This window comes from Balaenoptera ricei, chromosome X (assembly GCF_028023285.1).
Source record: "Balaenoptera ricei isolate mBalRic1 chromosome X, mBalRic1.hap2, whole genome shotgun sequence".
Taxonomy (NCBI): Eukaryota; Metazoa; Chordata; class Mammalia; order Artiodactyla; family Balaenopteridae; genus Balaenoptera; species Balaenoptera ricei.
This window is the reverse complement of record NC_082660.1, coordinates 120,383,036-120,397,660: the sequence shown is the minus strand read 5'-3', so window position 1 is coordinate 120,397,660 and position 14,625 is coordinate 120,383,036. Positions and strand designations below refer to the sequence as shown.

The following is a 14,625-nucleotide window of genomic DNA, read 5'->3' as shown; positions in this document are numbered from 1 at the left end:
CTTAAGGTTGTTCTCAATTAAAAATGAGGAGGCCAAAGAAATTTACATAAATTCACATATTTATAAACTCTAAGATTAAAGTACTTCATATAAACACACTTACATAGTTCACAAAACATCTTGCCACACAAAACCACTGAAAATCTGGAATGACGAATTCTACTAGTGCATTAAGTACAGAAAGTACCAGATCGTAGTTTAGGGGTACTTAACAGGCTAGTACTGAGGCTAATAAGTCTTGGTATTTAACTCTATAAGAACAAATTCCCTAAAAACTAAAACTTACCAAATATTGACAAAAGAAAATCTGAATAGTCCTGTATTTATTAAAGAAACTAAAAACCTTTTCATACAAAAAGTTCCAGGCCCAGAAGGCTTCACTGGTTAAAATCTTCCTGGCACTTAGGAAATAACACCAATCTTACACAAACTCCTCCAGAAAAACAGAAAAAGAGAAAAATTCTTCCCTACCCGTTTTATAAAACTAGCACAATGTTCCTATAGAAACTTGACAAGGACATTACAAGAAAAAAAAAAAATCACGAGCCAATACCTCTCATAAAAAGACACAAAAATCAGACACAAAATATTATCAAATTAAATCTAGTGACATACACAATGAATAATATCATAATCAAGTGGGATTTGTTCCAGCAATGTAAGATTGGCTTAACATTCAAACAATTGATGAAAATCAGCAAGATAACACACTAAAGGAGAAAAAAATAAATACACGATCATCTCAGTTGATGTAGAAAAAGCGTCTAATAATATTCAATACCTATTTATGATAAGAACTCTTAGTAGACTAGAAATAGAAAGGAATTTTCTTGCATTGATCAAGGATATCTCAAAAACTGACAGCTAACATCATACTCAACGGTGAAATATTGAAAAATTTCCCCCTTAGGTCAGGAATAAGACAAGAATGCCCACTATCATCACTTATATTTAACATTGTACTGGGAATGTCCAGCCAATATAATAAGACATAAAAAAAAATAAAAGGTATTGGACAAGAAAAAATAAAACATTATTATTCACTTGGTTATATGCATAGAAAATAGACTCTAAAAACTATTAGAAATGTAAGTGAACTTAAGATTTCTGGACACAAGGTCAATATATAAAAAATCCAATTGTATACCTATATATTAAGGGCAAAAATGTAGAAAATAAAATAAAATGAAATACATACCATTTACAATAGCACCAAAAATACCAAATATTTAGAGATAAATATAATGAAAGATGTGGAAGACCTGTCACTAAAAACTATAAAACATTAATGAGAGAAGTTAAAGAAGATCTAAATAAATGGAGGGATATACCGTGTTCATGCACTGGAAGACTCAATATTGTTAAAACGTCAGTTCTCTCCAAATTCATCCACAGATTTAATACAAATTCAATACTTGGCCAGCAGGTTTTTTTGTGTGTGTGTGTGAGCGTGAGTGTGCATGTGTGTATGGAAAATGACAAGTTGTTTCTAAAATTTAGATGAAAATGCCATGGACCTAAAATAGCTAAAGCAATACTAAAGAATGACAAACCTGTAGAATTTCCCCTATTGGATAGCAAGACTTATTAAAAAGTACAATAATTAAGAGAGTGTGGTATTGATGTAAAAATAGACAAACAGAAAAGACGGTCTGGAAACAAGAGCCCCCCGACTTATATGGCCAAATGATTTACAACAAAAGTTCCACTGCAATACGGTGGGTTAAGGATGGCATTTCCAATAAACGGTGCTGGGTCAACTGAATACTCATGGGAAAAAATAGGTCTTGACCCACACCTCACACTATACACAAAAATTAATTTGTAATGGATCAAAGACTTAAATGTGATAGTTAAGACAATCATATGTTTAGAAGAAAACATAGGAAAATATCTTCATGACCTTGGGATATAAAAGATCTCTTAAGACACAAAAAGCACTAACCATAAAAGAAAAGATTAATGAAATAAACTTCATTAAAATGAAGAATTTCTGGGCTTCCCTGGTGGCGCAGTGGTTGAGAATCCGCCTGCCAATGCAGGGGACACGGGTTCGAGCCCTGGTCTGGGAAGATCCCACATGCCGCGGAGCGGCTGGGCCCGTGAGCCACAACTGCTGAGCCTGCGCGTCTGGAGCCTGTGCTCCGCAACAAGAGAGGCCGCGATAGCGAGAGGCCCACGCACCGCGATGAAGAGTGGCCCCCGCTTGCCACAACTAGAGAAAGTCCTCACACAGAAACGAAGACCCAACACAGCCATAAATAAAATAAATAAATAAATTTTAAAAAAATGAAGAATTTCTGTTCCTCAAAACACAGGATTACAAAAATGAAAAGATGAGCTATAGATTGGGAGAAGATAGTCACAATACATATAACTAACAAAGAACTCAATTCAGGAATGTAGAAAGAACTACAAGTAAATAAAAAAAAGATAAGACAGTTCAATTAAATAGTGAGCAAAAGAACCGAACAGACACACTTCATAAAAGAGGATATCCAAATGGCCAATAAACATACGAAAGGAAACCTCACTGGTCATCAGAGGAATGCAAATTAAACCACATGAGATATCACCACACACCCACTGAAATGGCTAAAATTTCACAGGCTGACAAATACCAAGTTTTGGAGGAGATGTGGAACAACTTAACTTGCTGGTGGGAGTGTAAATTGGTTACAGCCACTCTGGAAAAAGGGTTGGCAATATCTATTAAAGCTAAACATACACTTGCTCCAAATTCCACTCCTAGGTATATACCCAAGAGAAATGAGTGCCTATGTTCATCAAAAGATGTACAAACAGGGAATTCCCTGGTGGCGCAGTGGTTAAGAATCCGCCTGCCAGTGCAGGGGACATGGGTTCAAGCCCTGGTTGGGGAAGATCCCACATGCCGTGGAGCAACTAAGCCCATGCACCACAACTACTGAGCCTATGCTCTAGAGCCCGCAAGCCACAACTACTGAGCCCACGTGCTGCAACTACTGAGCCCGTGTGCCTAGAGTCCATGTTCTGCAACAAGAGAAGCCACCGCAGTGAGAAGCCCGTGCACCACAATGAAGAGCAGCCCCTGCTCGCCGCAACTACAGAAAGCCTGCGTGCAGCAACAAAGACCCAACGCAGCCATAAATAAAAAAATTAATTAAAAGATTATTAAAAAATAAAAAAGATGTACAAACATTTAGCTTTATTTATAGTCATCAAAAGCAGGAAACAACCTAAATGTTTATCAACAATAGTTTCTGAGATATCCTTGACCAAAAAAAAAAAAAAAATGAAAAGACAACCCCCAAAAACCAAAACCCTGTAGTATATTCATACTATTTATAGAACACTACACAGCAATGATAAAGAAATAATTACTGGTACAGGCAACAATATAGATAAGTTACACAATGTTGACTGAAAGAAGCAAAACATAAAGTCATACATAATATATAATTCCATGTATATGAAGATCAAAAATAGGTAAAACTAATCCATGTTGCAAGAAATCAGAACAGTGGCTGCCCTTTTGGCTGGGATAGGGTAGGCCTTCAGGGAAGGCATTACTGACTGCAGGGAACACAGGGAGCCTTCTGGGGTACTTGAAATGTTCTACATATCTTTATATGGGTGGCAGGCACACAGGTGTATATGTAAGTCAAAATTCATTAAGCCGTACCCTTAAGATTTGTATACATTACTGTATTTAAGTTATATCTCAATTATAACAAATGAACAAACTGACTGCACAAAGGAACTGAAATCTAGAATGATGAATGATTAATTCTACTAGGGCACTAGGTATTAAAATTACCAAGTCTTAGTCTAGTAGTACTGAGTCAAACAATTCTTGGTGGTCACTTCTATAAGAATATAAAAAAATATTATTCTACTCCTTCTCTATATTAGGATCATGTAATTCTTTTGTATATTATGCAGAAAATATACAAAACATTTATGAAGGAAAAACTAAACAATTTTTGTTAAATCAGAGGGCTGAAAAAATCCCAAGAGATACGGGAGTGGCTTATACCCAAAATGCTGATAATGGAGCCAAAAGTAATGACATAATCATTAAACAATTTTAAGGAGCCAGGATCTCTCTCCCTCTAATAGGAGTCTTAATACCATAGATAAGTGAGCATTCATGTTTCCATATATTAATTTTGAGTCCTTGCAAAAAGTGAGTGTAAAAATCTAGCAAACAGAATATAGTAAATAGTAGCTTCAAATGATAATTGTCAAGCGCATTTTTCTTAAACATAGAAGGTTTTGATCAGAAAGTCAAAAGCAAGGGAAAAACATTTCACATGGTTGTCCCAAATTTGCTTCAATGGAACATAAACCAGGTTTTGATTCCCTTACTGATAAGTCTCAGCCAGAAAGAACGCCATGGTCCCTTTTCCTAGTTCAACTTTCAAATAAGAAATTAATTTTAATAAATAGTGAGTGATAAAATATTTTTTAAAAGGCATGATTTAAACAGGTTATTATATATAACCCGACCCAAAGTATAGCTATGAAGAAGACTGTTACGATAGGACAAGAAAGAAATCTGGTAAACAATGAAGCACTGGCATTCTGAATGGAGAGGAGAATCTCCCAGTCTGTGGAAAGGTCAGAGAAAAAAAGACATTGCTGACTACTGCGGTACCTAGCATCACTGAGTTTCTCATTCTCATGTTTTTCCCTAAGGCAGCCTTTCCTCTTTTACTCTAACAAGCACACTGACGAGCACCAACAAATCCCTTTTGCGGCATTCACTCAGTTAGCTAAAGAACAATAAATATTAAAATTATTAAAATATTAAAAATAAACCTATATATCAAAACAAGTCTATCATAAGGGATCCTGAGTCCCTGCACACAGCAAGCTTCTGCAATAAACAGTCCTTACTGGTTCCATGGGTTTTCAGAGGATTCATCTGTGTGGGTTTCCTCTGGTAACCTCCACTACACTGAAGGGGAAAGGGAAGACCAAAGGCATGTTTTACATGCCAGTTCAGGAAGAGAGTGGTCAAAACCGTTGTTCCATTAAACTCTAGTTGTCCATGTCCATACTACCATTTTTTTTCTCAGTTAAGGATACTTATGATCAAAGTTATACCATATCCGGAAAAGCCAGGCACTCTCTGCTTTGGTAGTTCTTCTTTCACTTTCAGGAATACCCTGCAAAGAGATAATAAATCAATACATACACAAAGATAAAAACACATTTATTTAAGAGTCATTTCTTTGTAGAATCAGGAACATAGCCTACCACATACGAGATACTCTCCAACATGGGTAACATGAGAAATTTAATAGCTTGTACACTGCGGCTTGGGAATAAGAAATTGAAGTGTTTTTCTGAACACTTCTATTACTCAGGCTGCTTACTGATTTATGAGTATACTGGCATTTAAAAAAATCAGTGTGGGATAAGCCACCCCCTAACTCTGAAAGGCTTACACCCACGTGAACTGCACCTTAAGTAGAAAACATCCCATCAACATCCTGATCTTTGGGAGTTGTCATGGGTCCCAAAGTTAACTGGCATTTTCAAAGTTGCTACTATGTTCTTAGAACACTAGCAAAATGTAAGTAAGTAGGGAAATTCCATGTTAAGCCTGACTGGGTAGGAGGGAAAAGTAACACAGCAAGCAGGCCTCTTCAAAAACAGCTCCCCCAAAACATAAACTGGGTCCTTATGTGTAATAGGATGCGGTCGGTCAGCAGTGGCGCGGTTAGGCCACCTGGTTCGTCTCGGCTCTGACATGAACTAGTTGGGCAACTCCCTTTCCCTCTCTCCAGCGGAGTTTTTTCATGTATACAATGTTACTCAAAGGCTCTTTCCAGCATGAATGTTCTATGTATCCGGGATTTTCGAAGAGTACGGAGTTTAGATTCTGGGTTTTGGTTCCTGTTCTTCCTGATCTTCGAAATAAATGAATCTTCCTCTCAACGTGTATCAAAACATAGACAATATAAAAATGTTTGAGAACACTGTATGGGCTTACAAGAACGGAGAATCACCCATATTTCCTTTCACATCAGGAGGCATTGGTTTGTATGTCTCCGCTTTTTGAAGAGTGACGAACCTGTAAATCTCACACGATCCTCTCACCACATGAGCACCTGTACACCCAACTCCCACACGCTCCGTGGTTACTAAAATCTTCCTCTGGGCTTCCCAGTGGACACTCAAAATACTGAGTAAACAATATACTGAGCCAAGGCATCCACACGGTTTTGAGGGCAAGGTAAAAATGATATTTTTTTTCTGGATGTCACAGCTGCTACTCACCTACCGGGCTCTCTCCCTGTCACTCCATTTCCATTTGTCCTCTGTGGTGACAGAGGGGACATAGCAGGAGGAGACTTATGCAGATGGTGATCAAGCATTTGTTCGGGGACCTGTGTGGTAACTCTTCTTGTTTGGCCGTGGGGGTGGAGGCACTGAGGAGCTATTACCCCTTGGAAACTACCCCAGCAGCTCGCCATCATGGGAATTTATCCAGCCTTGTTGTACAAATATTTCAAGCCCATGAAATTATACTTTAAGGTTCTGACCACAAAAGAGGCAAGTACTTACTATGTCACGTACACACTCAGCACTCAATAGCTAGCAAAATTAGCATTCAGGAAATGAACCTGATAAAAAATTTTTTTTAAACTGCACTCTGAAGACAAATAAACCAGGGCTTGTTTCAGACAAGAAAAAGAACTGTGTTTTTAAAGAGATGCTTTCCATCTTCAAAAGCCTCATTTCCGTGATTCCCCATCTCATGTCTAGGGCAGAGGCACATAGTCAGTGGTGCTCAGAAAGCATTAACAAGTGGCGGGAAAATACCAGAAAAGGGTGGTCAGTCTAGGGAAGGCACTGAGTTACACTGCACTCAGTCTACCAGGTTCAGGTTCAGAGGAACAACTGAGAAAGTGACACATGGAAGTAAGCAAGGAAACACGGGCAAGGCTGAGGCACGGGGTAAGAAAGCGCATTCTCCTGAACAGGCAGGGAAGACTGGCTGAAGAGTCCAACGCTTCTGGGCAGTTCTCAAGGGCAGCTGCTGGTCATCCAATTTGAAAGTTACACAGGAAGAGCAGCTGGAGTGGGGCTTACATCAGAGACAAGCCTTCATGCGCAAACCAAAGTGGAAAAAGGCTCCCTGTGCCAGAGCAGTCACTTGAAAACCCAGGAGCACTTAAGGGACTGCTCTCGTCTGTGGCCAAAGCCCAGGTTGGCCCAAAGATAGGAGAGCTGTCACCCTTGATAACCACACGCTGCCTAAATTTCAGTTTTGTCTCTATCGAGCAGTGAGAAAAGCCAGGAATGATGTCAGTTAAAAGCTGATGCAAATAGGACAGGATCTAAATAATAGTGACATGAAGTCTACAGTAGATTTGTTTTCTTTCCAAGCGACTGCACATTTGACAGAAATGCCAGAGACAACACAAATGCATATTTACCAAATGTTCTTGGTCTGAATCAACACCAACCCTAAAGGAGAAACACAAAAGGAAAATGAGATCTTGAAGTCAAAAGAAAAATTGTCTATTCACATATGGGCACTGTCAGGCAACTACTTTTCTCAACGCAGAAGCTATGCAATGGTTAATATTTTCGTGCTTCTCGATGGCTGGTGATGTAGACTTTTGGCTCCCGCCACTCTCCTTAGCAGCAGCTTGGACCCTAAGGCAAGCAGGGTCTACTAATATTCTCTTCCTGCAATCCAATCCCACTTACCAGTTTCAGAAAAAGAACTTTTTCTTCTCTAAGTCCACTATAAGCAGGAGTCAGGGAAAGCAGCATTGCCCCAGTGGCTGAATAAGAACTACAAGGTAGTTCCAAAAACAAGGCTGGCCCAATGCAGTTCCAGGAGGGAGCTGCATGTTTTCGGACCTCTCGGCTCTCACGGCAACATCCTCTTATGATGACTGCAGAGAGGGTCCAATTACAGGGGCTTTCCCATAGGCTAATGGATAGACATCAGCCTTGGTTCTTCAGAATTCTTTTTTATCTGCTTTCCGTATCCCAGGGAACAGCTTCATTATAAAGAAGCTCTCTTTGACTCCTCTACCCCCTCAGCACGAGCACTCACCAACTCTGCTCATTCTTCCTCTAAACCGTTTCTCAGGTCTTCTCTCCTTTCCAACTGCTCAAGCTCGGGCCTCATTCCGACTCGTGGGGTCTGGAGCAACTGGCTGTAAGGTTGCCCAGCTGCCAGGCTCTCCCCTAGAGTTAGCCATCTAAAGCAGAGAACTAACTCACTGGCTTGTTCCCTGGACAAAAGACTCTGAGAGCAGCTTGCAACCCAGAGGGTCAAGTCTAAAGTCCTTTGTGTGGCATGCAAGACTCTACAAACTAGCCTCCCCCGCCACTCCAGCCTAGCTTTCCCCTCATCCTCGCCCACATACCCGCTGTTAGCCAGACCCGACTGCTCCTCTCCCCAAATCCTGTCCTCTCCTGAGCCTCCACGCCTCTGCTCATGGTGTTCCCTCTATCGGAAATGTACTGCCCCTTATTTTTATTTTTCTCCTCCTTTTTCAAGTTCCAAAGGAACCATTCTATGGCCCCTTCAGGCGGGATCATTTTTCCTCTGTGCTTTTACAGCACTTTCTAGATTCCTTTATTATAATACTTAGCACAGTATAGTTATTTACCTATCAGTCTCCCCAGAAAGACTGTGAGCTCCTTGAGGGTAAAGGCCATGTCCCAATTCATCTCCGTATCCCCAGAGTCTAGCACAGTACCTGACACACAATAGGTGCTCAAATGTTTATCGATTAAGGTCACTACTACAGACAACACAGAAAAAATAGCAATGTGAGAAGCTGTAGCAGGAGCAGCCCAGTAACACCGAAGGGAGGAAGATGATGCACGACCTTATGTGGAAGGCAAGTGAATCAGCGCCAAAGATTTGAAAACAGATGGCCATGACCAGATTCAGAATTCAAAGAAACGCTCATTTCTTCCTTGTTAAGATGGCCAGAAGCTGTTTAATATCTTCTTAGCCAGATTAAACTCTAATCACATTTGTGTATCTCAAGTGACATCTAGTGGTCTTGAAGACAGCACATTTGTAATTCTCAGACGGAACAGTACTGGAGGCCAAGTCAAGGTAATAAACATTTCTCAGAGCAGTTATTATCTGCCAGGCACTGTGCTAAGCACAGGGCATAGACATGAATTAGACACGGCCCTGCCCTCAAGGAGCTCACAGACTAGTGGGGGAGACAGACACAACTAGAGCGTAATCCCTAAGGGCTTTGCAATCCAGGAGAGCTGGGTTCCAATCTGACCTCATCTCCTTTCTAGCTGTTTGAACTCAGTCAAGTTATGCGGCCCTATGAACCGCAGTTCGATCACCTGGAAAATGGGGATGACAGACCCCACGCAGAGTCGCTGCAAGGATTAAACAAGAAAATGTGTCTAAAGATTTTAAAACAGTGTCCCATACATCACTAACATTCTCTAAATGGTAGCTCTTATAACAATATCATTATTAAAAGGCTGACTGAAACAAGTGCTGTAACAGAGGTACCCCATGTTAAGCAGACGGAAGAGTGGTGCTGATAGAAAAGAAGAGGGCAAAAGGAGGAGGCGTTTGAGCTGTGTCATCTCCTGGGAGTGAAAGAGAATTCCAGGCAGAGGCAACAGTGTGAGCAAAGGTTCGGAGATGGAGAAATGCAAAGTATGTGTGGTAAATGACAAGGAGCCAAAGGTGACTGTCACAGACTATGCGAAAGGACCTACGAAGAGCTGGCCGGCTCTCGCTCACTGAGGAGCCGTTGTCCACGCAACAGGACAGATCATGTCACTTTCTTGCTTTCAAATCCTACAAGATTGCCAATTGGATTTTAAAATCCAAACTCCTTACCATGTCCTACAAGACCCGATAGCAGGGGTCCACAAACTACAGCCCACAGGCCAATTCGGTGCACCTCCCACTTTTGTGAATAAAGTCTTGTGGGAACACAGCCATGGCAACTGATTCACATATTGTCTATGGGACTTTCACGCTGGAGTTGAGTAGCTGAGACAGAGACCATACAGCCTTCAAAGCCTAAAATATTACTCTCTGGCCCTTTACAGGACACGTTTGCCAACCCCTGCCCCTAAAGGATCTTGCCCACCTCGTTTCCTACCTACCCTTCAGTCACTGTAGTCCAGCTAGGTGGGCTTTGTTTCTTGTCATTCAATAGGCTACATTTGTGCCTACCTCAGGGCCTTTGCACATGCTCTCCCCTCTGCCTGGACTGCTCTTCCTCCTGCTCACCATTTAACTGGCATCATCTTGTCATTCAGGTAGACTGAGCTCAAATCTAACCTCAGAGAGACCTTTTTTTTTTTAACATCTTTATTGGAGTATAATTGCTTTACAATGGTGTGTCAGTTTCTGCTTTATAACGAAGTGAATCAGTTATACCTATACATATATCCCCATATCTCTTCCCTCTTGCATCTCCCTCCCTCCCACCCTCCCTATCCCACCCCTCTAGGTAGTCACAAAGCACAGGGCTGATCTCCCTGTGCTATGCGGTTGCTTCCCACTAGCTATCTATTTTACCTTTGGTAATGTATATATGTCCATGCCACTCTCTTACTTTGTCACAGCTTACCTTTTCCCCTCCCCATATCCTCAAGTCCATTCTCTAGTAGGTCTGTGCCTTTATTCCCATCTTGCCACTAGGTTCTTCATGACTTTTTTTTTTCCCTTAGATTCCATATATATGTTAGCATACTGTATTTGTTTTTCTCTTTCTGACTTACTTCACTCTGTATGACAGACTCTAACTCCATCCACCTCACTACAAATAACTCAATTTCGTTTCTTTTTATGGCTGAGTAACATTCCATTGTATGTATGTGCCACATCTTCTTTATCCATTCATTCGATGATGGACACTTAGGTTGCTTCCATGTCCTGGCTATTGTAAATAGAGCTGCAATGAACATTTTGGTACATGACTGTTTTTGAATTATGGTTTTCTCAGGGTATATGCCCAGTAGTGGGATTGCTGGGTCGTATGGTAGTTCTATTTTTAGTTTTTTAAGGAACCTCCATACTGTTCTCCATAGTGGCTGTATCAATTTACATTCCCACCAACAGTGCAAGAGAGTTCCCTTTTCTCCACACCCTCTCCAGCATTTATGTTTCTAGATTTTTTGATGATGGCCATTCTGACTGGTGTGAGATGATATCTCATTGTAGTTTTGATTTGCATTTCTCTAATGACTAATGATGTTGAGCATTCTTTCATGTGTTTGCTGGCAATCTGTATATCTTCTTTGGAGAAATGTCTATTTAGGTCTTCTGCCCATTTTTGGATTGGTTTGTTTGTTTTTTTGTTATTGAGCTGCATGAGCTGCTTGTAAATTTTAGAGATTAATCCTTTGTCACTTGCTTCATTTGCAAATATTTTCTCCCATTCTGAGGGTTGTCTTTTGGTCTTGTTTATGGTTTCCTTTGCTGTGCAAAAGCTTTTAAGTTTCATTAGGTCCCATTTGTTTATTTTTGTTTTTATTTCCATTTCTCTAGGAGGTGGGTCAAAAAGGATCTTGCTGTGATTTATGTCATAGAGTGTTCTGCCTATGTTTTCCTCTAAGAGTCTGATAGTGTCTGGCCTTACATTTAGGTCTTTAATCCATTTTGAGTTTATTTTTGTGTATGGTGTTAGGAAGTGTTCTAATTTCATACTTTTACATGTACCTGTCCAGTTTTCCCAGCACCACTTATTGAACAGGCTGTCTTTTCTCCACTGTATACGCTTGCCTCCTTTATCAAAGATAAGGTGACCATATGTGCGTGGGTTTAACTCTGGGCTTTCTATCCTGTTCCACTGATCTATATTTCTGTTTTTGTGCCAGTACCATACTGTCTTGATTACTGTAGCTTTGTAGTATAGTCTGAAGCCAGGGAGCCTGATTCCTCCAGCTCCATTTTTCGTTCTCAAGATTGTTTTGGCTATTCGGGGTCTTTTGTGTTTCCATACAAATTGTGAAATTTCTTGTTCTAGTTCTGTGAAAAATGCCATTGGTAGTTTGATAGGGACTGCACTGAATCTGTAGATTGCTTTGGGTAGTATAGTCATTTTCACAATGTTGATTCTTCCAATCCAAGAACATGGTATATCTCTCCATCTGTTTGTATCATCTTTAATTTCTTTCATCAGTTGCTTATAATTTTCTGCATACAGGTCTTTTGTCTCCTTAGGTAGGTTTTTTCCTAGATATTTTATTCTTTTTGTTGCAATGGTAAATGGGAGTGTTTTCTTAATTTCACTTTCAGATTTTTCATCATTAGTGTCTAGGAATGCAAGAGATTTCTGTGCATTAATTTTGTATCCTGCTACTTTACCAAATTCATTGATTAGCTCTAGTAGTTTTCTGGTAGCATCTTTAGGATTCTCTATGTATAGTATCATGTCATCTGCAAACAGTGACAGTTTTACTTCTTCTTTTCCGATTTGAATTCCTTTTATTTCTTTTTCTTCTCTGATTGCTGTGGCTAAAACTTCCAAAACTATGCTGAATCATAGTGGTGAGAGTGGGCAACCTTGTCTTGTTCCTGATCTTAGTGGAAATGGTTTCAGTTTTTCACCATTGAGGACGATGTTGGCTGTGGGTTTGTCATATATGGCCTCTATTATGTTGAGGAAAGTTCCTTCTATGCCTACTTTCTGCAGGGCTTTTATCATAAATGGGTGTTGAATTCTGTCGAAAGCTTTCTCTGCATCTATTGAGATGATCATATGGTTTTTCTCCTTCAATTTGTTAATATGGTGTATCACGTTGATTGATTTGCGTATATTGAAGAATCCTTGCATTCCTGGAATAAACCCCACTTGATCACGGTGTATGATCCTTTTAATGTGCTGTTGGATTCTGTTTGCTAGTATTTTGTTGAGGATTTTTTCATCTATGTTCATCAGTGATTTGGTCTGTAGTTTTCTTCCTTTGTGACATGTTTGTCTGGTTTTGGTATCAGGGTGATGGTGGCCCCATAGAATGAGTTGGGGAGTGTTCCTCCCTCTGCAATATTTTGGAAGAGTTTGAGAAGGATAGGTGTTAGCTCGTCTCTAAATGTTTGATAGAATTGGCCTGTGAAGCCATCTGGTCCTGGACTTTTGTTTGTTGGAAGATTTTTAATCACAGTTTCAATTTCAGTGCTTGTGATTGGTCTGTTCATATTTTCTATTCTTCCTGGTTCAGTCTCGGCAGGTTGTGCATTTCTAAGAATTTGTCCATTTCTTCCAGGTTGTCCATCTTATTGGCATAGAGTTGCTTGTAGTAATCTCTCATGATCATTTGTATTTCTGCAGTGTCAGTTGTTACTTCCCCTTTTTCATTTCTAATTCTATTGATTTGAGTCTTCTCCCTTTTTTTCTTGATGAGTCTGGTTAATGGTTTATCAATTTTGTTTATCTTCTCAAAGAACCAGCTTTTAGTTTTATTGATCTTTGCTGTCATTTCCTTCATTTATTTCTGATCTTTTTCATTTATTTCTGATCTGATCTTTATGATTTCTTTCCTTCTGCTAACTTTGGGGTTTTTTTGTTCTTCTTTCTCTAATTGCTTTAGGTGCAAGGTTAGGTTGTTTATTTGAAATGTTTCCTGTTTCTTAAGTTAGGATTGTATTGTTATAAACTTCCCTCTTAGAACTGCTTTTGCTGCATCCCATAGGTTTTGGGTCGTCGTGTCTCCATTGTCATTTGTTTCTAGGTATTTTTTGATTTCCCCTTTGATTTCTTCAGTGATCACTTGGTTATTAAGTAGTGTATTGTTTAGCCTCCATGTGTTTGTATTTTTTACAGATCTTTTCCTGTAATTGATATCTAGTCTCATAGCGTTGTGGTCAGAAAAGATACTTGATACGATTTCAATTTTCTTAAATTTACCAAGGCTTGATTTGTGACCCAAGATATGATCTATCCTGGAGAATGTTCCATGAGCACTTGAGAAAAATGTGTATTCTGTTGTCTTTGGGCGGAATGTCCTATAAATATCAATTAAGTCCATCTTGTTTAATGTATCATTTAAAGCTTGTGTTTCCTTATTTATTTTCATTTTGGATGATCTGTCCATTGGTGAAAGTGGGGTGTTAAAGTCCCCTACTATGATTGTGCTACTGTTGATTTCCCCTTTTATGGCTGTTAGTATTTGCCTTATGTATTGAGGTGCTCCTACGTTGGGTGCATAAATATTTACAATTGTTATATCTTCTTCTTAGAGAGACCTTTCTTGATCTCCACCTATAAAATACATCTATCCCCAGCTACTATCATAGTACCTTGTATGCCATCATAGCATTTAACATCATCTAAAATTGTCATCTTCATTTATTTACTTGCTAGCTTACTATCTGTCTTCTTCCACCACAGTATAGACTTTATGAGACCAGGGACCTTTTCTATCTTATTACTATCAGTGTACCTCTCCAGACCAGGGTCTCTTAACCTTTGCATTACCAACATCTTGGCCCAGATCATTCTTTGCTGTGAGGGCTGCTCTGGGCACTGGAGGATGTTCAGCAGCATCCTTGGCCTCCCCTCTTAGACTGTGACAGTCAAAAATGTCTCCAGGCACTGCCAAATGTCCCTGGCGGGGGGGATCACCCCCAGTTGAGAACCACTAAGTTAGAGCACCACGGCACATAGT

The 14,625-nt window shown here is 39.8% G+C and overlaps 1 protein-coding gene across 2 annotated transcripts in view; it reads right to left on the bottom strand.

The window, feature by feature from the left end:
- Nucleotides 1-14,625, bottom strand: part of SLC9A6 (solute carrier family 9 member A6) — a 53,566-nt gene that overhangs the window by 5,748 nt on the left and 33,193 nt on the right. Inside the window, exons 13-15 of one of the 2 annotated variants that reach the window (XM_059910866.1) lie at nt 8,628-8,717; nt 7,434-7,464; nt 5,074-5,153 (exon numbers count right to left, since the gene is read on the bottom strand). In XM_059910866.1, the coding sequence (XP_059766849.1) occupies nt 5,074-5,153; nt 7,434-7,464; nt 8,628-8,717 (201 nt within the window). The remainder of the gene's footprint in view (nt 1-5,073; nt 5,154-7,433; nt 7,465-8,627; nt 8,718-14,625) is intronic. The other variant, XM_059910865.1, reaches the window with a different exon arrangement.